The following is a 25,199-nucleotide window of genomic DNA, read 5'->3' on the forward strand; positions in this document are numbered from 1 at the left end:
GAATATATGTATTTCAAAATAGTTGATCTACATCAGGGTTTCTCAACCACAGTACTGTTGACATTTGAGGCTGGACAATTCTTTGTTGAGGGGCTAGCCCCTGGATACCAAAGGACAGTGCATTCCTAAGAAGGTGTGGTACCATTAGGAAATAAGTTCTTTAGAAGCCTTTACACTGAAAGACTGTGATTTCTCTATTTCCTGTACTTTATAGGCAAATCAACTGAAAAAAATTATATATGTGTGTATACATGTATAAAACACAAAATTTATCTGTATATTCATTTTTTTTCCTAAAGCAGCTAGGGGGACTAAGGCCATGACTGGCCAACCTGTTGCAAAATACAATATAACCTTGTAGACATTGCACAGATAACCATCAGGGATCAGGTTCTGCATGGAAGGAGAAGGGCTGTTTCAGTTGTAGCTGTGTGTGACTGGTGGACAGATTGCAGTAGTGGGCGAAGGAGTCTCCTGCATGGGGTCCATTTCAGAACACAACCAGTGTTGGATACTCCTAATCCACAAGGTGAAGTGTCTGTGGTGCCAAGTTACAAGTTCTGCAGGAGCAAGAATTAGTGCAGGAGGATTCTTGCCCCACTCTGTTATGAACCACCTGTTTGGCTGTGTGTGGTGTGGGGAGGTGTCAGGTGAGCTTTTGGCTTTTTTCCCCTCCCCACCTCACTCCCAAGTAACTTTGTTCTCTAAGTCTGTGAGTGTTTCTGTTTTATGCAGTCTCCTTGAATCCACCACACTTAGGTGGATTAGAGCTAGGCTCAGCCTCTAGCTCTACCATATGCTAGCTCTTTGTCCTTAAACAAATTGTTTAACCTCAGTTCCCTTGTTAGGAATAATGCACATATAATAATATTTACTACTTTAGATTGCTGTGAGGATTAAATCGGTTAAGCATATGAAGTGATGAGCACAGTGTCAGGAAGATAGTAACTATTCAATAAACTTTAGCTCTTTTCTTCCCTATCTACCAAGAGATGATTTCCCCCAGTGTTATGAAGGTCAGTAGCCTGCATTGAAAACCATGTCCCTAGGATGCAATATTCAAACATAATAGGAATGCTATCTGCCAAAATGTTAAGTGAAAGGGAAGTGTCCCCAGATATCAGGCTTCCTGCCATCCCAGACTCAACCTGAGTCCAAGCCAAAACAGAGGCTAAGAATTGAAAGGTTTATCTTCCAAAGCTGACCTTTAAACATTCCAAAGGCCCATGGAAGAAAACAACCATGGAGCCAGGCCGTAGCTGTTCCAACTCTGATCTCCAGATGATAATTTCATTGATTAGTGTGTTTATTCCAGTTCCTAAATCTGCTTTGTGTCTTAAAGAGAATGAATACTAAAGATACTCCCTCTGCTGGCATTTGAAGCCCGAAAATTTTATTAAGCTGGACTATTTACTAGTAGAATAATGGAATTTTTATTTGGCAAAGAAATGTGTCCCATCCACTAGGGCAGTAGTTCTCAATGGGGCTTGATTTTGCCCCACCTACCCAGGGGTTATTGGGCAGTGTCTGGAGACATTTCTGGTTGTCACAAGTAGGTACAGGAGGCGATCTTACTGGCATTTAGTGGGTAGAGGCCAGGAATAATGTTACTATCCCACATTGCGCAGAGCAGCTCCCCACAGTGGATGATTCAATGGCCCAAAGTGCCAGTAGTGCTGAGGTCAAGAAACCCAGGTCTAGAACATCACAGCAATGCAATTTGCTTTAAGAACTCACATAAAACTTACACAGGGACGGTTAATTTGTCATCCCCTCTGGTCATGTAGAGACTGAAGGACCCAATGAACTTCATTATTTTGCCTATCAGGTAAAATCCATTGTGTAGAGTCAGAAGCATGTGGCCAGGGAGTAGAAAGTATCTTCTGGGAAGTGATGCTTTTCCCTCAGTATATACTCCAAAAGTGTTGTCTTTTCAATAGTTTTAAGGTGATGTGTAAGATAATAATGAAGATATAAGAGGAAACCACATGAAAATAAACTCATGTTATCTTGAGAAGGTAACCAAGGGTGGCATCCTTTTTACGTGCTTACCAACCACCAAAACCGCCCTGCTCTTCTCCCAAGCATGATTTCCCCGATCCTAGCACCTGAGAGTACTGCTGTTGGCCTAAAGATGTAACTTCTTTAGTCATCTCCATTTGATTAAATGGAAAAAACAAAAGAACAAGTGAATCAGTCACTCAGCCAAACAAGCAGTCAAGCAGTGTATTAATATTATAACAAAATATACTAGCACTTCATTTTTTTTAAGGTGCCTAAAAGCAAAGCATAAAATGAAGATTTGAAATTTTTAAAAAGACTGGCATATTTTGAAGAATATCTTCAAGTGAAAATGTGGGGTTGGGGGGACCATATAAAGAGTGAGTGAGGGACTACCTGGAAGCATGAGAATAAATGCACTCATGATCCACACGACCACTGGGGTGAGTTTCACAGAAATCATGGTGAACAAAAGAAACCAGATACAAAAGAAAGCATATGGCATGACTCTATTTGTAAACCAGGGTTTCTCAACCTTGACGATACTGACATTTGACATTTGAAGTCAGGTGTTTCTTTGTTGTTGAGGGCTGTGCTATGCATTGTAGGATGTGTAGCAACATCTCTGTGCTTACTAATGCCAGTGGCACCCATTCCCCAGTTTTGATAACCAGTAGTGTGTCCAGACATTGCCAAATACCCTGGGGGGAAGGTCACCCTGAGTTGAGCATCCTATACAAAGCAATCCACAATGTTAGAAGAGTGGCAGGTAGCAGGGAGTGGCTCAAAGGGAAATTTCTAGGGTGCTAGTAATACTTTTTTATGTTGATACCGGCTAATTTTGTGTTTTCACTTTGCTAAAAATTTGAGCCAAGCAATTACTTTTTTCACAGGTCTCCCGTATATATAAAGTTTGCTTGGAAAATAATTAACAGGGCGACGATCACTGTAGATGGTGACTGCAGCCATGAAATTAAAAGACGCTTGCTCCTTGGAAGGAAAGTTATGACCAACCTAGACAGCATGTTAAAAAGCAGAGACATTACTTTGTCAACAGAAGTCCATCTAGTCAAGGCTATGGTTTTTCCAGTAGTCATGTATGGATGTGAGAGTTGGACTATAAAGAAAGCTGAGCACCAAAGAATTGATGCTTTTGAACTGTGGTGTTGGAGAAGACTCTTGAGAGTCCCTTGGACTGCAAGGAGATCCAACCAGTCCATTCTAAAGGAGATCAGTCCTGGGTGTTCTTTGGAAGGACTGATGTTGAAGCTGAAACTCCAATATTTTGGCCACCTGATGCAAAGAGCTGACTCATTTGAAAAGACCCTAATGTTGGGAAAGATTGAAGGCAGGAGGAGAAGGGGATGACAGAGGATGAGATGGTTAGATGGCATCACCGACTCAATGGACATGAGTTTGGGTAAACTCTGGGAGTTGGTGATGGACAGGGAGGCCTGGCATGCTGCGATTCATGGGGTCGCAAAGAGTCGGACATGACTGAGCGACTGAACTGAACTGAACTGAGAATAGAAAAGAAATTTCAACCACTGATAGGGCTGCTGGAAGGGTCTGTACAATATTGCAGTATTTTCCAACAATACAGCTTTCTTTTCCAATATTTGTTGCTATTTCTGAAGTTTAAGGAAGGTGTTACAAAATGTCATCTAGATGAGAAATTTCCTTGTTCATCTTTAGAGGCAGAAAGTTGGTGAAAAAATAAAAGTGTGTGACCTACAGAGTTCTGGAGCCAGCACATCCTCTGGGCAGCCCCTAAACTTGGCACACTGTCTCCGAGGTGGAGTACCACACACATATACAGATTACATTGTTGAGATTATCATGAAAGGATTTTGTGTGTCAAAATGTCCCTTCCTTGCTGTGATAACTGCTAGGTTCTTGGGTTACCATTGTCCCTGCTTGTTCTCACAGTGAGTCATTGCTGTGACTAAAACAAAATTCTTCTTTGAAATGTCTCTCTTGATATACACGGACCATTTAAACTTGCCAGGGCCCAGAAATCCTATTGAAATTACCTCAGAGGTTCTTGTGGGAATCCTTTTCTTGTGCAAGAATTTTATTTTATCTAATATTGTTTTAACTAAATAGACCAGTGGCTGAAGCTTGGAAATATTTTTTTGCTCTTTATGGATTATCTCTGCAACATAGTAATTTGAATTAGTTAAATTCAGATGGGTTATATCTGACATAGAGGTCACTCTAATTTAACATCTCTGCTGAAGGAAAAGCAAAGGCCAGAGAGACAGTGCTAGGGATGGTTTACAATATGCTCAGGACACTATTTTTCTGGAATCCCCTAAAAGAGACATTCTCTCAACTTTCCCACCCTATATTTTCTCCATTAGCAAACTAGGTTCTGTAATTGATGACTGATCCAGAATTTCACTGAGCTTAAGGACACACATTGGCATAAATATATAATTCAAATGAAGTAGTCTTTGAAGGTTAAAATTTTTAGTGAGAAAAGGAGAAGCCACATTATGAGCTATTCTTACAGGGACAGAAACTAGACCATGTGTCCTCTGGGCAAATTATATCTAATTCCCCCAGGTTCTTGGCTGTGTTTTTGGAAAAGGACCATCCTTGTGGCTACAGTATTTAGCTCTGGCAAGATTACCGTGTCATACATTTGGATCAATGTGGCATTCTTGTTCCTTCTCACCACCTCCAGTTTCCCTCTCCTTTTTATTGTCCCTCTCTCCTCTCTCTCTTTCCAGCTGTTTTACTCCTTCCTACCCACCTCTATATCCTTGGTAAAGACAAAGAGTTTTAATATGTACAATTTTCAAAGATTACTCTCCATTTACAGTTAGTAACAACTATTAGCTCTATTCCCCATGTTGTACAATACACCCTTGGGCCTATCTTAACACTCAGTAGTTTATACCTTCTACCCCTTTCTTGCCTCCCCACTTGCTCCCCACTGGTAACCGCTACTAGTTTGTTCTCTTTACCTGTGAATCTGATTCCTTTTTGTTATATTCACTAGTTGATTGCATTTTTTAGATTCCACATCTAAGTGATACCATACAGTGTGTGTCTTTCTCTTTCTGACTTTTTTTCACTTTAACGTAATACCCTTCAAGTCCATCCATGTTGATGCAACTGACAAAAATTCCATTCTTTTTTATGGCTCAGTCATATTCCATTTTATATATGTACACCACCTCTTCTTTGTCCATCTGTCTGTTAATGGGCATTTATGTTACTTCCCTATCTAATTCTGTTGTGAACATTGGGTTGCACGTATCTTTTCAAATTAGTGTTTTGGGGGCTTTTCTGGATATATAGCCAGGAGTGGAATTGCTGGATCATATGGTAACTCTATTGTTAGCTTTTTGTGAAATCTCCATACTGTTTTCTACAGTGTCTACACCAGTTTACATTCCTACCAACAGTCAACAGTGTACCAGGGTTCCCTTTTCTCTGCATCCTCACCAACATTTGTTGTTTGTTTTCTTTCTGATGATAACCATTCTGACAAGTGTGAGATGATAGCTCACAGTGGTTTTGATTTGCTTTTTCCTGATGATTGTTGATGCTGAGCATCTGAAAAAGGCTTTTTTGATAAGACACAGAAACAAAACAAACGCATGGTAACATCCTATTTTATCAATGCAGTTTCTATAAAAGATGATTCTTACTGCCCATGGATATATTTGTCCTAAAAGATGCTTCAATATAAAGACTCCAAACGACACAAATCAGAACTTCTCAGGGACACAATAATCTGCAGTGGTCACAAACCTATTATAGTTGGAGGCCAACCGAGAGGTTAGACTAGGTTCCCAAACTCCTCTATCCGTGGACCATTTTCTATCTTCCTCTTTCCCCTTGTGATATTAGCAGAGTTTGTGTTTGGAGGTCAAGACAACACATTCTTCTTACCAACTATCTTGAATTTCCTCTGCCCTCACTATCAGCTTCCCAAGGAAAACATAGACATTTTTCACAGCGCTGGGAACACCTTCACAGTGCTAGAGTAAATGGCCATCCAAAAGTGTGGAGATGGACTGCCCAGCTTAGGTGCTTTTTGCTGAACTATTCAAGGAATGGGAGGCACAAGAACATGTTTATCATACAGAATTTTTTCTGGACTGGACCATGTGTGTAGACACCCAATACCTGGAGGCAATTAAGGCTATGGTGATATTAGACAAATACCATTAAAATCTAGTAAACAACCCACCCATTTTTATAAGGAAAAACTCAGTGTAAACAAGTTATTTCTCTGAGACCTGTCAGATCATTGTTGGCTCTTTGAACAGTTTGTAAAAAAAAATGGTTTCCACTGGTACTAAATTCTTCTAAAATCCATACTTGGTATTAATCACCTTCAGAGGCTGCCAGTGGACCAGAGACCCTCATCTTAACCAGTTCAGCAGGAGAGTAGACAAAATTCCTCTTCCTGTGCCCTGTCAATAATTATTTGAACCTATTGGCCTGATGGGCACCCCTGTTGATGTTGAGTGAATGCATCACCTAGTTCATTACTCAGAGAAAGAAGAAAAGCTGCCCTTTGTTTTGTGGACTGGGGATGGGACTCAGGAAGATGTGGGTAACATCAGCCAGCTGACTTGGAGAATTTTCTTGCAGCCAGGCAGTAGAGATGAAGACCATTCTCTCAGCCCGGGAGGCAGTAGGCGTAGGGGGTACCACACACAGCTGCTCAGAACTTTGCTTGTGTAGCAGTCATGTGGGGCCAAGCTATTGCACTTTTTGCAGACTCAGCCCCATAAACGGACATTTCTGGCTCACAGCTCTCTGCTCAGATGCTTCCCGCCACTCTGACTACAGTTGTCCCCATCACGTCACTTTGTGGGTTGAAGAAAATGTAAGACCTTGGGGAAGATGAAAGGACATCTTTAGGCAAGATGGCTTCCATGGCAGCCTCACAGCTGCCATGAGGGGGCTGTGGAGATCATTTCAGCACTCGGGAGACTCTTCCTTCTCCCTCCGCCCCATGAGCACCAAACTCACATGGAATCATGTTGATACAGGCACCGTGATCTTTAAAGAAAGTTGTATTTTCAAATGAACATGTGGGAGAAAATATTCTTTTCCTTTTGGAATCTGGCCCCTTCTCCCCAGCCCAGTGGCAGCGTGACTGAGACACACTCATCCCCATCTGTGTTGCAGCTGCCGAGGCAAAGAAAGAGGCTGGGATAGTTTCTAGCACTGGGGCTGCACCAGGCTGAGTTGCTTATGCGTTGCTTTTGGCACTCGTTTCTGTAAGCACTGAACCTATTTTCATGTAAGCCCCTGAGATTTCTTTTTGCAAAGAAAAACATTCTCTACATTCCCGTCTTCATTTGGGCATGAAGAGGGGAACATTCCCTTTGTCTCTAGCCAGTACTGTTGTTGAGTTTAACAGATGTCAGTGAGCACCTGCCACGTGGCCAGACACCGCCCCGTGGGCTGTAGAAGTCTGAGGCTGAATCCTTGTCTTCAAGGACTGCATGACCTAGCAAAGGGGACACACCAGTGGCAACTCACTGTAATACAACAGAATAAGTTCCTAATATGTGAGCACCTGAGTGCTGTAGAAGATAGAATAATCAGGTCTATTTTGAAGTGATGAGAAGGTTGAACTCAGGTTGGGGTTTTAGGGGTAAGTTGAAGCTTGCCAAGCAAAAACAATAATAATAATATGTTTATATTTTTATTATATAATTTGTAACTGTCTGTATCTGTATCCAATACCCTTTAGTGAATACATTTTATATGGCTGGCATTTAGCCAAAGGATTTGCATGCATCATCTCATTTATTTTTCACAATAATCATTAAAATAATGAACATATTTCTAATACTTGCTATGTAGCAGGCACCGATCTACTTTATATATAGACAGAGAAGAAATAGGATGGAATCTTTGGATGAATCTCTATTCTGAGAATCATCAAGAGGAAAATGTTAAACATTTTTCCAGTGATTCTAAATTTGTACTATAAGTAAACTGTGCTTAATATGTGGAAGAATAGAAAAAGAGAAAGAGAAGAAGGAAAGGAGGCAAGAAAGGAAAAGAAAAAGATTAGGAAAGGATATCTTCTTCTTTGTGCTTGGAAAAGATCTACAATGAACTTTTTCATGATCTTTCTCCAAACTGCATAGAATCCTACCGGGGAGCGTCTGCTAGCATGAGGCCATATTTGTGCTTAGCTGAGGCCAACCCTCTTTGGCTTCCTTCTGGAATTGAGTTTGGGAGACAATATTGCTCTTCAACTGATCTTTAAGAAAGTTTGTGACTTGGCTTTGGACTTAATTGCCCTTGGTATATTGGTGACTTTCACCGTTACATCTACAAAGTTTGTGTCTGTATTTGTATTGGCACAAATGGAGAGGATTGAGGTGACTTTGACCATTACACCTAAAAGTTTGTGTCTGTGTATGTATTGGCACAAGTATTGGGAGAATTGATGTGAATGATGAAACAATGAGGAAATTTTTTCACATGGTGACTATCACTTCTTTACTGTATAAAAATTATTCTTAGTTTTCTCTCTTCTTTATCCAACTCCATGGTATAAAAACAAAATGAAATAAGAGTATTTTATACTACAGAAACAGGACAATAGTCATTCAGTAGTTTGATATCCTGTGTCTGTTCTTGATTTGTGCTGAGTTGGGAACCAACAAGTTTAAAAAAAATCTCAGTATTCAGTGACTAACCCAAGCCCAAATCCTGCCAACAGGGCAGCCTTCAGAGAAACCACACGACAACTTCAGAAGAGATCTTTAAAATTTGGTAAGCTCCTCCTACCACATGAGACCCCACCCCCACCACCCCCCCACCCCCTCAACCCCCTGCTCCTGGACAAACTCTTCTTTAGAGTAACAGCGCTCTGGTTGATCCTGACTCTCACCAACCAGTCTCTGAGCAGAAACTGCAGCCTATAGGATGGAAAGCTCCTGACTCATTTTCAAAAACCCTATGAAACAAAGTCAAAAGAATCCCTAGTGTCAGTGTTCATCTAAAATAGGCCTTGCACAGAGAGTTATGGGTCCAGATAACCTAAACAGAGATCACATCTATCTTGAGTAAATCAAAATGTTCTGCCGGGTGAGCAAAAACTATCAGTCGGTAGACATGCCCCCTTCTCTTCTCATCAGAGAATCTCCCCATGTTTCTATATAGAGCAGGTGCAGAGGGTGGAGGAGAGCAGGGGCAGGAATAGATTTTCAAAAGGCAAAGCAAACCTCATTTTTAAGAGTTGTTTTATTTGCTTTTGGTTGTCTTCTATGCAACAACACTGTTTCTTGTATTTTCTTTCTTCTTCCCATTTTGGTTTTCAGTAGTATCCTTTGTTTGTTACCATTTCCTCTCTCTTTTAAGGGATTATTATGTACAAGATTCTGAATCTCAGATTCATTTTTAACAATCCCAAGAATTTCAAGGACACCTGAGTGCCCACAAGGCACAGCTTTGGTGAATCCTTGGCCTCACCGTGACACTACCACTTCTGTGGTTCCCCAAGAAGTAAAGTGCATCATTGAGAGAGAAGGGCAGTAGCTTTGGAAGCTCATTTTCTACATATTAATTGAGGTTCTTAAATGTGAGCTCTCATTGCAGGCTCCAGACTCCCCCCAGAATGAAATTACATTGAACATTAAACATTATTCAGAGTGTACGTTCCAGTTTAAAGAAGGGGAAGAAAATTGTTGTGGCAATGCAAATGCCTATTACTATACACATCAAGAATAATAAAAGTAGGTCTTTTAAAGAGCCTTTAAAAAATAAAAAGGATATAGAAAACAGCTCCCAGAGAAGTAATTTTTCAATTTCCTTGATTTGCTTAGCGGGAAATTGCTCTCCAATTTATTATAATTTGAAAAGACAATGAATTCTTCATTTGGAATTAATATAAAAATGACTGAAATGCATCTTGCTTGTCTTAGAATTTACAACCTGTTTGGATAAAGCATTTTGAGTCATGGATCACTGTTAAAACCCAAGACTTAGTAAAGGCTGGTAATGTTTTCCATATGGTTTCCCTAAATGATAATTATAGCTCATTCTGAACTACAAATTATATACACTAAAAATGTTAATTTAATTTAGGGTTACTGACTAGGTTTTTTTCTGAAAGCAGGTGTAATAGGAATTACATTGTCTGAATATTGTCAGTAACACTAGACATGGTGAATAGATATAACCAAATTATTCCTGAGTTTGACTTTATTTTGTGGATTCTGCTTGCAAATGTTCAGCCTGGTATGCATTCTCTGTGATTTATCCTAAAAGGAGAAAACATTAATGAGGGAAATCAAAACAAATGCCTCTGCTGGACTCTCCAATAAAGCTGTTTGAAATGGTCTATCTGGGAGAGAGGATGGGAGTGAATATAAAACTGTGAACCAGTCTCCACGTGACTTCTTGGAATTTCACCATCCATCAGCATTAAGTCAGAAACATTAATAAGTATTGAAGTTGAAAATAACTGCAACCTCTGACTGAAAAGTATTTGCTCATAACCTTTCAGTTAGTTTCTATAATGAAATATGGCAATGAATTAGCCATGATGGCCTGGAGAAAGGTGGTTAATAAGAAAAACTGCATATTTAGAATCCACATTCTTCTCATGTTTATGTTAGTGAATCCTCTTCATCCCCCTCCCCCCCCCCCCCACAAATTGCCTTTTCATTAATCTATCAGTGCTTACAGTAGAGACAGGTCATTGGAAAGAATTTTAATTAGTCTTTAAATTTGCAAGGTATCAGGAGCCTTAGAAATTGTTAGGATCCAGAGGCTGTGAAACATCAATGTTCAAGAGAGACAGAGTATACATTGCAGCAGCTGGAGTTCTGCTTGGCTTGGTACTTGGCTCCCCACAGTTACTATGCCTTGAAAGAATCACTTAATCACTGTGACTCTTAGTTCCTTCATCTGTCAAGTGGACATAATAACACTTTACATCATAGGTAAGTATAATGACAACAAAGCTTATACAATCTGATACATATAAATAATTTCTAAATGCCTTATCATAGGAACAATTTAGGGTGCATTTTAAAAATATAGATATCTAGGTCCTCGCCTTGAGCAGTTCCAGTTTCAATGTTCATTGAAGTTTAGTACCTTCATTTTAACCAACAGCCAAGGTGATTCTAACCACCCTTGAAGAAACACTGATTTGGTCCAACACCCTTGTTTACATGATGAGAAGAATGAGTCCCAGAGGGTGGGGTGCCTTTGTCAAGGTCATTTAGTGATCCACCTGATAGAGATTCTGCATTCTAACATGCTTTGCACTGTAGCTGCCTCCCTTTATTGAGTCCTTAGAAGTGAGGTTCCTAACCAGAGGTGCACATCAGAAACACCTAATGTGCCTTTTCAAGTACTCATGCCCAAGACCCAGCCCACACCTGCTCAACCCAATAACAAGTGGCAGCTCTCAGACCTGAACCCGAGGTCCCTGGTTGTTTTATAGGACCAGGTGATAACCCTAGGTTAGCTTCACATGCTTTTCTCACACGGAGCTCAGAACACGTGATTTTTTTTTTTTTACTCTAATAAAACTTTATTTATGAACATTGACGTTTGAATTTCATATAATTTTCACATGTCACTATATAGTCTTTTGGTTTAAAAAAAATCACAAAAAGGTATAAAGAGCATTCTAAGCCTGCAGACCTTACAAAAACAAATGGCTGACTGGATTTGACTTGCATGCCATAGTTTGAAAAGACAATGTTATAGATGATAATTTAACACACTGGGGATGACTGACCAGGTAATTTATCCTTCCAGGGCTGTTTTTTTTTTTGTTTTTTTTTTTATTTATTTTTTGGAGGCTAATTACTTTACAATATTGTATTGGTTTTTCCATACATTGACATGAATCCGCCACGGGTGTACACATGTTCCCCATCCTGAACCTTCCTCCCACCTCCCTCCCCATCCCATCCCTCTGGGTCATCCCAGTGCACCAGCCCTGAGCACTCTGTCTCATGCATCAAACCTGGACTGGCGATTCGTTTCACATATGATAATATACATGTTTCAATGCCATTCTCCCAAACCATCCCACCCTTGCCCTCTCCCACAGAGTCCAAAAGACTGTTCTATACATCTGTGTCTCTTTTGCACTCTTGCATACAGGGTTATCGTTACCATCTTTCTAAATTCCATATATATGCGTTAGTATACTGTATTGGTGTTTTTCTTTCTGGCTTACTTCACTCTGTATAATAGGCTCCAGTTTCATCCACCTCATTAGAACTGATTCAAATGTATTTTTTTTTAATTCTTTTTTTTTAGTTTCTTTTTTTTTATTTTATTTTTAAACTTTACAATATTGTATAAGTTTTGCCAAATATCGAAATGAATCCGCCACAGGTATACCTGTGTTCCCCATCCTGAACCCTCCTCCCTCCTCCCTCCCCATACCCTCCCTCTGGGTCGTCCCAGTGCACCAGCCCCAAGCATCCAGTATCGTGCATCGAACCTGGACTGGTGACTCGTTTCATACATGATATTATACATGTTTCAATGCCATTCTCCCAAATGTTCCCACCCTCTCCCTCTCCCACAGAGTCCATAAGACTGATCTATACATCAGTGTCTCTTTTGCTGTCTCGTACACAGGGTTATTGTTACCATCTTTCTAAATTCCATATATATGCATTAGTATACTGTATTGGTGTTTTTCTTTCTGGCTTACTTCACTCTGTATAATAGGCTCCAGTTTCATCCACCTCATTAGAACTGATTCAAATGTATTCTTTTTAATGGCTGAGTAATACTCCATTGTGTATATGCACCACAGATTTCTTATGGACATCTAGGTTGCTTCCATGTCCTGGCTATTATAAACAGTGCTACGATGAACATTGGGGTACAAGTGTCTCTTTCAATTCTGGTTTCCTCGGTGTGTATGCCCAGCAGTGGGATTGCTGGGTCGTATGGCAGTTCTATTTCCAGTTTTTCAAGGAATCTCCACACTGTTCTCCATAGTAGTTTGCTTTCCCACCAACAGTGTAAGAGGGTTCCCTTTTCTCCACACCCTCTCCAGCATTTATTGCTTGTAGACTTCTGGATCGCAGCCATTCTGACTGGTGTGAAAGGGTACCTCATTGTGGTTTTGATTTGCATTTCTTGAGAAACCTGTGTGCAGGTCAGGACGCAACAGTTAGAACTGGACATGGAACAACAGACTGGTTCCAAATAGGAAAAGGAGTACGTCAAGGCTGTATATTGTCACCCTACTTATTTAACTTCTATGCAGAGTACATCATGAGAAACACTGGGCTGGAAGAAGCACAAGCTGGAATCAAGATTGCTGGGAGAAATATCAATAACCTCAGATATGCAGATGACACCACCCTTATGGCAGAAAGTGAAGAGGAACTAAAAAGCCTCTTGATGAAAGTGAAAGTGGAGAGTGAAAAAGTTGGCTTAAAGCTCAACATTCAGAAAATGAAGATCATGGCATCTGGTCCAATCACTTCATGGGAAATAGAAGGGGAAACAGTGGAAACAGTGTCAGACTTTATTTTTGGGGGCTCCAAAATCACTGCAGATGGTGACTGCAGCCATGAAATTAAAAGACACTTACTCCTTGGAAGGAAAGTTATGACCAACCTAGATAGCATATTCAAAAGCAGATACATTACTTTGCCAACAAAGGTCCGTCTAGTCAAGGCTATGGTTTTCCTGTGGTCATGTATGGATGTGAGAGTTGGACTGTGAAGAAGGCTGAGCACTGAAGAATTGATGCTTTTGAAACGTGGTGTTGGAGAAGACTCTTTTTTTTTTTTTTAATTTTTAAATTTTATTTTATTTTTAAACTTTACATAATTGTATTAGTTTTGCCAAATATCAAAATGAATCCGTCACAGGTATACATGTGTTCCCAATCCTGAACCCTCCTCCCTCCCTCCTCCCTCCCCATACCATCCCTCTGGGTCGTCCCAGTGCACCAGCCCCAAGCATCCAGTATCGTGCATCGAACCTGGACTGGCAACTCGTTTCATACATGATATTTTACATGTTTCAATGCCATTCTCCCAAATCTTCCCACCCTCTCCCTCTCCCACAGAGTCCATGGAGAAGACTCTTGAGAGTCCCTTGGACTGCAAGGAGATCCAACCAGTCCATTCTGAAGGAGATCAGTCCTGGGTGTTCTTTGGAAGGAATGATGCTAAAGCTGAAACTCCAGTACTTTGGCCACCTCATGCGAAGAGTTGACTCATTGGAAAAGACTCTGGGAGGGATTGGGGGCAGGAGGAGAAGGGGACGACAGAGGATGAGGTGGCTGGATGGCATCACTGACTCGATGGACGTGAGTCTGAGTGAACTCCGGAAGTTGGTGATGGACAGGGAGGCCTGGCGTGCTGCAATTCATGAGGTCGCAAAGAGTCGGACACGACTGAGCGACTGAACTGAACTGAACTGAATAATGAGTGATGTTGAGCATCTGTTCATGTGTTTGTTAGCCATCTGTATGTCTTCTTTGGAGAAATGTCTGTTTAGTTCTTTGGTCCATTTTTTAATTGGGTCGTTTGTTTTTCTGGAATTGAGCTGAAGGAGTTGCTTGTATATTTTTGAGATTAATTCTTTGTCAGTTGCTTCATTTGCTATTATTTTCTCCCATTCTGAAGGCCATGTTTTCACCTTGCTTATAGTTTCCTTTGTTGTGCAAAAGCTTTTAATTTTAATTAGGTCCCATTTGTTTATTTTTACTTTTATTTCCAATATTCTGGGAGGTGGATCATAGAGGATCCTGCTGTGATGTATGTCAGAGAGTGTTTTGCCTATGTCTTCCTCTAGGAGTTTTATAGTTTCTGGCCTTACATTTAGATCTTTAATCCATTTTGAGTTTATTTTTGTGTATAGTGTTAGAAAGTGTTCCAGTTTCTTTTTTTACAAGTTGTTCGCCAGTTTTCCCAGCACCACTTGTTATAGAGATTGTCTTTTCTCCATTGTATATTCTTGCCTCCTTTGCCAAAGATAAGGTGACCATAGGTGCATGGATTTATCTCTGGGCTTTCTATTTTGTTCCATTGACCTATATTTCTGTCTTTATGCTACTACCATACTATCTTGATGACTGAGAACACGCGATTTTAACTCATATTTGAGTCATTTTCATTTCCTGACCACAGTGTGGGATCATGTACTATAATAAAGACACATTATTAAATATATTTTTTGTTTATTTCCCTTCCCCTCCCACCATGAAAAGCTCTGGCATTAGCCACTGCTCTGGGCAAAGCCACTCCCCCCCAATCTCCCAGGGCTTTTAATACATAGATTGGAGTAATCCACTCTTTCTTAACTGGGATTGCTTTTACCACCCAGGAGATATTGAGCAGTGTCTGAAGACATTTTTGGTTTCACAGCTAAGGGGCAGTGCTACTGGCCTCGAGTGGGTGGAGGCCAGGGATGCTGATAAACATCCTTCAATCCACAAGGCAGCCCCACAACGAGGAACTGTATGGGCCCAAGTGTCATTAGTACGAAAGTGAAGAAACCATAAGCTAATCAAGAGGAAGAAAGACTCGGTGAGGATGTGTCTTTGAGAGCTCTGAGAGCCACTTCTAGAGAGGGGAAACAAACAAATAAACAAAGAAAAACTCACTTGGAAGAGCAAAGAGTGAGGGCAGAAAAGACTGAGCTACCATCTGGGAATATCAAAGAAGAGTCTAGGGAGAACGTAGAGAGTGCGTGTTAGGAAGAAGGAAATCATGAGCCAGCTTGAAGTTGTGAGAGAGTTAGCATCTGTGAGGAAATGCTGCTTTCACTTAGGAAGTAAATCTTCTTTAAGGTTTCTCAAGAGATGTGAGTTAACATTAGATTGATTTAAACTTCTGGTTTCTTTCAATGTGATACTGCTCAAGACAGGGCCCATGAAGTGCTGGCTTACATTATGGTGTTACCCTTTCTGAAGATGATAAAAAGCATTTTAAATTATCAAAATAATTTTGCTTTTTCTTTATGTAAGCCTTAGATCAACATCACATGCATATACCATATATAGCACATATGCTTTTCAGTGAGGAGAAAGGAGCAGGGAGCTCAGAGAAACTGATTCAAAGACCCAGAAAGGCTCTAGTAGCAATTAAGCATTGTGCCCAATATGATTGTTCAGTCACTTGTAAAAATCATTGTTCTGTTTGTATTTTAATGTTGTCTCTGCCTTCAAGCTTTTACTGTGTGTTTGTGTTGTGACATTGGGGTGTGTTTGATGATTGGTCAGGCATTGTACGGTCATTGAGAAAATTTTATAAACATCATCAGGGTTGTTCTCAAACTGGATGCATTTTACCTGTTAGTTTCTGACTATTTTAAGACATCACATGGAGTCTACAGCACTACTCTAGGATCTACATGACATGTATGATGATTTAAGGTACTCATCTGAGAAACTTGGGACATCTTGTGTTCCAGGAATTACCCTGTTTAGTGGGGAAGGTAGCAAGCATATTCCCTCCAACTGCAAACCTCCTCTGAAATATCAAAGTTTTCCTTAGTGTTTGAATTGAGTCACATGTCAAGAAAAACACATTGCATTCCTTTGCCATAAGACAAACACCATATGTTAAGTTTATTTTTAAAGGGTGGGCAAGAACAGGGAGACCATGTTCCAGTCTGAGAAAATATTGATGCCATGGTGTCAGCGAGGCAAGTTATGGTTTAATTCATACCTGCGGATTAAAGAATGAAAAATGAACCCACATCCCCAGCCTGACATCTGTATAAATGGTGCACAGGGATGGAGGCCTGTCTACCTTCCTTAATGTTCTTGGGATAAAGTAAATACTGAAGGGCTTGACATCTCTCCTAAGCCTAACAAAGCTGGCACAGCTGGTGCCCAGATGCACCAGCTGGGTGGGTGGAAGGTCCTCAGGGTGGGGAGAAAGAAGAGAAGTGAGACGATGCCCTGGGGCTTAGGGGACTTAGGAGAAATAGTGACAAATTCCTTCTTCTACCCAGGATTGTTCTTAGGAACAACTGAAAAGTGGATGAAGTTGGAATCTCGGTTGTCCCTGCAGCCACCCCTTTCTGGCCATCCTTCCAGCACACTCCCCATTCCATACCCCATCACAGTTTGGAGTATGTCTTAAAGCTAAAAATGCACATACCTTCCCCCTCAACTCTCGCCTGCTCCTATTCATCCTACCTACACCTGGACAAGGAGATTTCGTAGCATGTTTGTTATAGTAGGGAATTGGAAACATCATAAATGTCTAGCAGCAGATGAAATAAAGCATGGCATTTTTATGTTGGTTCCAAGATTTCTTGTTTGTGAAGTGGGAACAGTATTGGCTGCTTATTTCATGAAGTTTCTTGAGGATTAAGTAAGAACAGTTCTTGGCAAACTGTCAACAGTCAATAAATAGTAATTATTATTATTACAGGGAATACTATACAGCTATTACAAAGAATGATCTATGGTTTTTCTGTAGCAACTGATATTAAGGACAAAAACAAGTGAAAGGCACTAAACACAGTATTCCATTTATACTTTTATTATTAAATTCATAGCAGCACCAAAGTGCTGCTAGAATACAGTTGCCCAGCTTTCAACTCTCATTTTGATGAGCTTCTGACATTCAGTAGAGTGTGCAGAAACAGCATGTGTTCATTTTTTAAAACCTCACAAAACAATACTATACAGTTTCTTTGGATATTTATATGTGTATAAAAGCAGGAAACCACCGGGAAAAGGACAGATCAAACCCCTAAAGAAGTGAAGTGAATAAAATGTGGGGTTGGGTGTATGTGTGTGTCTGTTTGTGTTTCTTTTATCCTAAAGCATGGAGGTGATAGGGTTAGGATAGGAGGTAGGAACCATTTAAGTCTTAATTCTGTTTTGATTTTGTACAGGAATACTCATGTGTCATTTGTGCAATTAAAAAAATAGTTTAAAGGTAAAAGGGTAACCTGTGCTCACGTGCCCACTTTTAATCAAGTCAGATGTGTTTTTCTTGAGCAGCATGTCCTGAATCTTCAACCTCAGAATACACATGCCGTGAGAGACCTTCCAGAACACGTCCCTTGTCTCAGCTGAGGGAACCAGTGGTTTGCTGTTGCTGCTGCTAAGTTGCTTCAGTCGTGTCCGACTCTGTGCGACCCCATAGACAGCAGCCCACCAGGCTCCCCCGTCCCTGGGATTCTCCAGGCAAGAACACCGGAGTGGGTTGCCATTTCCTTCTCCAATGCATGAAAGTGAAAGGTGAAAGTGAAGTCGCTCAGTCATGTCCGACTCTTAGCGACCCCATGGACTGCAGCCTACCAGGCTCCTGCGTCCATGGGATTTTCCAGGCAAGAGTACTGGAGTGGGGTGCCATCACCTTCTCTGACCAATGGTTTAGTTTTCATGTTTTTTATTGAAGTATAGTTGATACACAACGTTGTGCCAGCCTCTGCTGTATAACATAGTGACTCAGTTACACACATCAGTTCAGTTCAGTTCAGTTCAGTCGCTCAGTCATGTCTGACTCTTTGTTATCCCATGGACAACAGCACGCCAGGCCTCCTTGTCCATCACCAGCTCCTGAGTTTACTCAACTAGTGTACATTGAGTCAGTGATACCATCCAACCATCTCATCCTTTGTTATCCCATTCTCCTCCTGCCATCAATCTTTCCCAGCATCAGGGTCTTTTCAAATGAGTCAGTTCTTCGAATCAGGTGGCCAAAGTATGCCTCAGTCCTTCAAGTGAATATTCAGGACTTATTTCCTTTAGGATGGACTGATTGGATCTCCTTGCTGTCCAAGGGACTCTCAAGAGTTTTCTCCAACACCACACTTCAGAAGCATCAGTTCTTCGGCACTCAGCTTTCTTTATAGTCCAACTCTCACATCCATACATGACTACTGGAAAAACCATAGCTTTGAATAGATGGACCTTTGTTGGCAAAGTAATGTCTCTGCTTTTTAATATGCTGTCTACGTTGGTCATGACTTTTTTTCCAAGGTGCAAGCATCTTTTAATTTCATGGCTGCAGTCACCATCTGCAGTGATTTTGAAGCCCCCAAAAGTACTCTTATGTTTCCACTGTTTCCCCATCTATTTGCCATGATGTGTTTGCCATGAAGTGATGGGACCAGACACCATGATCTTAGTTTTCTGAATGTTGAATTTTAAGCCACCTTTTTCGCTCTTCTCTTTCACTTGCATCAAGAGGCTTTTTAGTTCTTCGCTTTCTGACATAAGCATGGTGTCATCTGCACATCTGAGGTTATTGATATTTCTCATGGCAAACTTGATTCCAGCTTGTGCTACATCCAGTCCAACATTTCTCATGATGTACTCTGCATTTAAGTTAAATAAGCAGGATGACAAAATACAGCCTTGATGTACTCCTTTCCCAATTTGGAACCAGTCTATTGTTCCATGTCCAGTTCTAACTGTTGCTTCCTGACCTGCATACAGATTCCTCAGGAGACAGGTCAGGTGGTCTGGTATTCCCATCTCTTTCAGAATTTTCCACAGTTTGTTGTGAACTACACAGTCAAAGGCTTTGGCATAGTCAATAAAGCAGAAGTAGTTGTTTTTCTGGAACTCTCTTGCTTTTCTGATGAGCCAGTGGATATTGGCAATTTGATCTTTGGTTCCTCTGCCTTTTCTAAAACCAGCTTGAAGATATGGAAGTTCATGGTTTACATATTGCTGAAGCCTGGCTTGGAGAATTTTGAGCATTACTTTACTAGTGTGTGAGATGAGTGCAATCATGTGGTAGTTTGAGCATTCTTTGGCGTTGCCTTTCTTTGGGATTGGAATGAAAACGGACCTTTTCCAGTCCTGTGGCCACTGCTCAGTTTTCCAAATTTGCTGGCATATTGAGTGCAGTACTTTCACAGCATTATCATTTAGGATTTGAAATAGCTCAACTAGAATTCTATCACCTCCACTAGCTTTGTTCATAGTGATGCTTCCTAAGGCCCACTTGACTTCGCCTTCCAGAATGTCTGGCTCTAGGTGAGTGATCACACCATAGTGATTATCTGGGTCATGAAGATCTTTTTTTGTACAGTTTTTCTGTGTATTCTTGCCACCTCTTCTTAATATCTTCTGCTTCTGTTAGGTCCATACCATTTCTGTCCTTTATTGTGCCCATCTTTGCATGAAATCTTCCCTTGGTAGCTCTAATTTTCTTAAAGAGAAATCTCTAGTCTTTCCCATTCTAATGTTCTCCTCTATTTCTTTGCATTGATCACTGAGGAAGTCTTTCTTAATTCTCCTTGCTGTTCTTTGGAACTCTGCATTCAAGTGGGTATATCTTTCCTTTTCTCCTTTGCCTTTCGCTTCTTTTCTTTTCATAACTATTTGTAAGGTCTCCTCAGATAACCATTTTGCCTTTTTGCATTTGTTTTTCTTAGAGATGGTCTTTATCCCTGTCTCCTGTACAATGTCACCAACTTCTGTCCATAGTTTTTCGGCACTCTGTCTATCAGATCTAATCCCTTGAATCTATTTGTCACTTCCACTGGATAATCATTAGGGATTTGATTTAGGTCACACCTGAATGGTCTAGTGTTTTCCCTATTTTCTTCAATTTAAATCTGAATTTGGCAATAAGGAGTTCATGATCTGAGCCACAGTCATCTCCCAGTCTTGTTTTTGCTGACTATATAGAACTTCTCCATCTTTTGCTGCAAAGAATATAATCAATATTTTGGCATATTATATCAATATAATCTGATTTCGGTATTGACCATCTGGTGATGTCCATGTGTAGAGTCTTGTCTTGTGTTGTTGGAAGAGAGTGTTTGCTATGACCAGTGTGTTTTCTTGGCAAAACTCTGTTAGCCTTTGCCCTGCTTCATTCTTCCAAGGCCAAATTTGCCTGTTACTCCAGGTGTTTCTTGACCTCCTACTTTTGCATTCCAGTCCCCTATAATGAAAAGGACATCTTTTTTGGGTGTTAGTTCTAGAAGATCTTGTAGGTCTTCATAGAACCATTCAACTTCCACTTCTTCAGCATTACTGGTTGGAGCATAGACTTGGATTACTGTGATATTAAATGGTTTGCCTTGGAAATGAACAGAGATCATTCTGTCATTTTTGAGATTGCATCCAAGTACTGCATTTTGGACTCTTTTGTTGACTATGAGGGCTACTCCATTTCTTCTAAGGGATTCTTGCCCACACTAGTAGATATATGGTCATCTGAGTTAAATTCACCCATTCCAGTCCATTTTAGTTCACTGATTCCTAAAATGTCTATGTTCACTCTTGTCATCTCCTGTCTGACCACTTTCAATTTGCCTTGATTCATGGACCTAACATTCCAGGTTCCTATGCAATATTGCTCTTTACAGCACACTTTACTTCCATCACCAGTCACATCCACAATTGAGTGTTGTTTTTGCTTTGGCTCCGTCTCTTCATTGTTTCTGGAGTTAGTTCTCTACTGATCTCCAGTAGCATTTTGGGCACCTACCGACCTGGGGAGTTCATCTTTCAGTGTCCTATCTTTTTATCTTTTCATATTGTTCATGGGATTCTCAAGGCAAGAATACTGAAGTGGTTTGCCATTCCCTTCTCCTGTGGACCATGTTTTGTCAGAACTCTCCACCGTGACCCATCTGTCTTGGGTGGCCCTACACAGCATGAGTTAGGAAAGGCTGTGGTCCATGTGATCAGATTGGTTAGTTTTCTGTGATTGTGATTTTCAGTCTGTCTTCCCTCTGATGGATAAGGATAAGAGACTTATGGAAGCTTCCTGATGGGAGAGACTGACTGAGGGGGAAACTTAAAGATTAGATATTTACTGAGCATGACCCTGCGCATCAGAACAAGACCCAGTTGTACACATAGAGATATTCTTTTTTTTTTTTTACATATTCTTTTCCATTCTGGTTTACCACAGGACATTGAATATAGTTCAGTTCAGTTCAGTTCCGTCGCTCAGTCATGTCCGACTCTTTGCGATCCCATGAATCGCAGCACACCAGGCCTCCCTGTCCATCACCAATTCCCGGAGTTCACTCAGACTCAAGTCCATCGAGTCAGTGATGCCATCCAGCCACCTCATCCTCTGTTGTCCCCTTCTCCTCTTGCCCCCTATCCCTCCCAGCATCAGAGTCTTTTCCAATGAGTCAACTCTTCGCATGAGGTGGCCAAAGTACTGGACTTTCAGCTTTAGCATCATTCCTTCCAAAGAAATCCCAGGACTGATCTCCTTCAGAATGGACTGGTTGGATCTCCTTGCAGTCCAAGGGACTCTCAAGAGTCTTCTCCAACACCACAGCTCAAAAGCATCAATTCTTCAGTGCTCAGCTTTCTTCACAGTCCAACTCTCACATCCATACATGACCAGAGGAAAAACCACAGCCTTGACTAGATGGACCTTCACTGTGCTGTATAGTAGACCTTGTTGTTTATCCATCCTATATATAATTGTTTACATCTGCTAATCGCAAGCTCCCAGTCCCTTCCACCTCCACCAACTCCCCCTTGGCACCTGTACATCTGCTGTCTATGTCTGTGAATCTGTTTCTGTTTAGTAGATAGGTTCTTTTGTGCCATATTTTTGATTCCACATTAAAGTTATATGGTATTTGTCTTTCTCTTTCTGACTTATTTAGCATGATAATCTCTAGTTGCATCCACATAGCTGCAAATAGCATTATTCCATTCTTTTTCTGGCTGAGTAGTATTCCATTGTGTGTGTGAGAGACATCTTTTTCCATTCATCTGTCAGTGGACAGTTAGCTTGTTTCCATGTCTTGGATATTGTGAATAGTGCTGCTATGAACTTAGGAGTGTATGTATCTTTGAATTAGAGTTTTGTCCAGGTATATGCGCAGAAGTGGGATTGCTAGATCATGTGGTAATTCTATTTTTAGTTTTCTGAAGAACCTCTACACTGTTTTCTATAGTGGTTGTACCAACTTACATTCCCACCAGCAGTGTAGGAGAGGGGACCAAGCGTTTAGCATGGGAATGAGAAGCTCAAGGTCACATAGTAGAGGGATCTGAGAGAGAAAGAGGGGAACAAGTGACAAGTGGGGTTGTAAAAGAGCTAATGAAGTTGAAGATCAGCTAAAGTTAAGGGGGCAAGGAGGTTGGAAGAAGAGGGAATGAGTTAGAAGGGTCTTCAGAGTTTTTGTAATCAAGATCCAAAAATATCCAAATCAGCAGGCAAGTTCCTCAGGCTCTCTGCTTCCTACCACTTCCCAGGGAGCTTTTGTATTTGCCTGCCCACCCTCTGAGGCCTTCAGTTGTGTTATTGCTAATAATAGCAAAAGGAGAATTGAAAGATAGCCAGAAAATCTAGAAATATTTATGTTAGAAAAAGATTAAGACCCTCATGAAAGCTGAGGGCCAGATCTCAGAGAAGACCTAGACTCACGGTAGTTTGGAAAGTGTGGGGGTCTGGGGGATGCTGCAAGAGTTGGCAGTACTTCAGAGACAGTGGGACAAAGAGGGGAAAGAGGACTTTCCAAAGTTTTTGTGGGTTTGGAATGCAATCCCCTTTTCGTGACATTTCAAGAGACTTCAGTAAAAATTTAAGTGGTTCATTAATATTCTTTGGATGTCACACTTGGTTTTCTGTTGAATGAACAGTAGCCCAACATCCTAAAGTGTGCGCTAAAAATCACCTGTGCTGAGGGAACTAGAAGGAAATACACAACACTCAGAAATGTTGTCAGTATGAGGAGTGGTATCTGGAACCCTCTCTCCCAGTCATGCCCCTCAGCCAGCTTCACTCTTTGCTTTCATCCCTTCATCCCTCAGACAAAGGTAAAAAGGAGATGGCAATCAGAGAATGCTCACCTTTGAAACCACTTCTTTCCTAGTAAGGTGAAAAAGGGATTCTGTAACAGTACCAATTGCCCACCAAGAATACACTTGCCTGGCTTTCAGTTCTCATCTGAAGAAGCCTCTGAGACTTTCAGTGGAATTAGAAAATTCAAATGTGCACAAACAGCATATATGTCATATCATTATGACCTACAGGATAAAATACACATACATAAACACACACACACTAAGGGGAGAGGGAAGAAGATCCATGTCCTTGGTTTGTGCTGGCAGAGTACCAGATGAGGGGCTTTAGGACTTAGTACATTCAGTACCCCATTGATAGAAAGATTAAGGTTATTATGCTTTGTGATAAACATCCCCCACAGAATCTTGCTTTCTCTGCCCTTGGTTCCCTTGGCCTGGGTGTTATATACCATATTTTCCAGGCAGATCAGAATATGCACTGACAATCATTTGCCAAAGATTACCTGGGTGGCACCTTCTTGTAAGAATGCAAATGATTCTCCTGAATCCCGCACACGTTGAATGAAGAATAAACAACCTTGTTGAACTCATCTACATGGAAAAAAAAAAAAAAAAAAAGAAATCATCTACATGACCTGGAATGCTAAAAGCCTTCAGTTTGCTTGCTATAGTGCAAAACTATGAGAAATATTTAATCTTTAAAAATACACAATGGAATCATAATTTTGCTGCAGGTTCAAAGAGAGCACAATATAACGCAATGTATTTAAAATGTAATGGCAGTGTATATTTTCAAAATGCAAACAGCAGAGAGTTTGATGAATAGCTAAAGAGCACCAGACCATATCTTATCCTTATAAAAGTGTCTCCCATGAATGTTAACTGTATCTCTCAGAAAATTCTTAATATGCTCCGTGGCTCAGTGTGTAGACAACAACTGTATAGAAATGTATGTGCCTACCTGGTGTGTGGTCTTTGTCAACTCAAAGTGAAGGTTGTATAAACTTTGGGTGCCCAGCCTTTTACTTCAGAACAAAGAAACAAATCTAAAAGTTTATAGTTTTCCAGACCTCTCATGTACCTAGTGTTTTTTAAAATCTATTTTTGATACAATGTTTTTCTATTTTTAAATAATCAAACCAGATTATTTATAGTTATCTTTGTTTTAATCCATGTTGATGTCCAATTGTATATTTAAAATTCTATTCATTTTATATCATAAAATTGATACATGTTCTTGTAAAAAACATGAATAGAGTGTGTTCAAATACAGGTAAAAAAGACATAAATTTGGGGGGATTTATTCTCTAGAGTCTGGAAACAAGCAGTAGAGCAGCACTAGCCAACAAAACTCTGCTGTGATGAAAATCCATGTTGTCCAGTTTGATAGCCACTGGCCAGCACTGGGTCATTATTGAGTGTTTGAAGTGTAGCTGCTTGGGCTGAGGAACTGAATTTTTAAAAATTTTATGTAATTTTGATTAATCTACTG

At 40.5% G+C, this 25,199-nt stretch overlaps 1 protein-coding gene across 7 annotated transcripts in view; it reads left to right on the forward strand.

Moving 5' to 3' along the window:
- LOC129635355 (uncharacterized) overlaps positions 1-25,199 on the forward strand; it is a 434,397-nt gene that overhangs the window by 205,461 nt on the left and 203,737 nt on the right. For all 7 annotated transcript variants that reach the window (XR_008706245.1, XM_055558295.1, XM_055558298.1 and 4 more), the window contains one exon: positions 8,714-8,766. Coding sequence is in view for 6 of the 7 variants with exons in the window: in XM_055558295.1 (XP_055414270.1) it covers positions 8,714-8,766 (53 nt within the window). In the remaining variant the exon portion in view is untranslated. The remainder of the gene's footprint in view (positions 1-8,713; positions 8,767-25,199) is intronic.

The sequence above is a fragment of the Bubalus kerabau genome, chromosome 20 (genome assembly GCF_029407905.1).
Source record: "Bubalus kerabau isolate K-KA32 ecotype Philippines breed swamp buffalo chromosome 20, PCC_UOA_SB_1v2, whole genome shotgun sequence".
Lineage (NCBI taxonomy): Eukaryota > Metazoa > Chordata > Mammalia > Artiodactyla > Bovidae > Bubalus > Bubalus kerabau.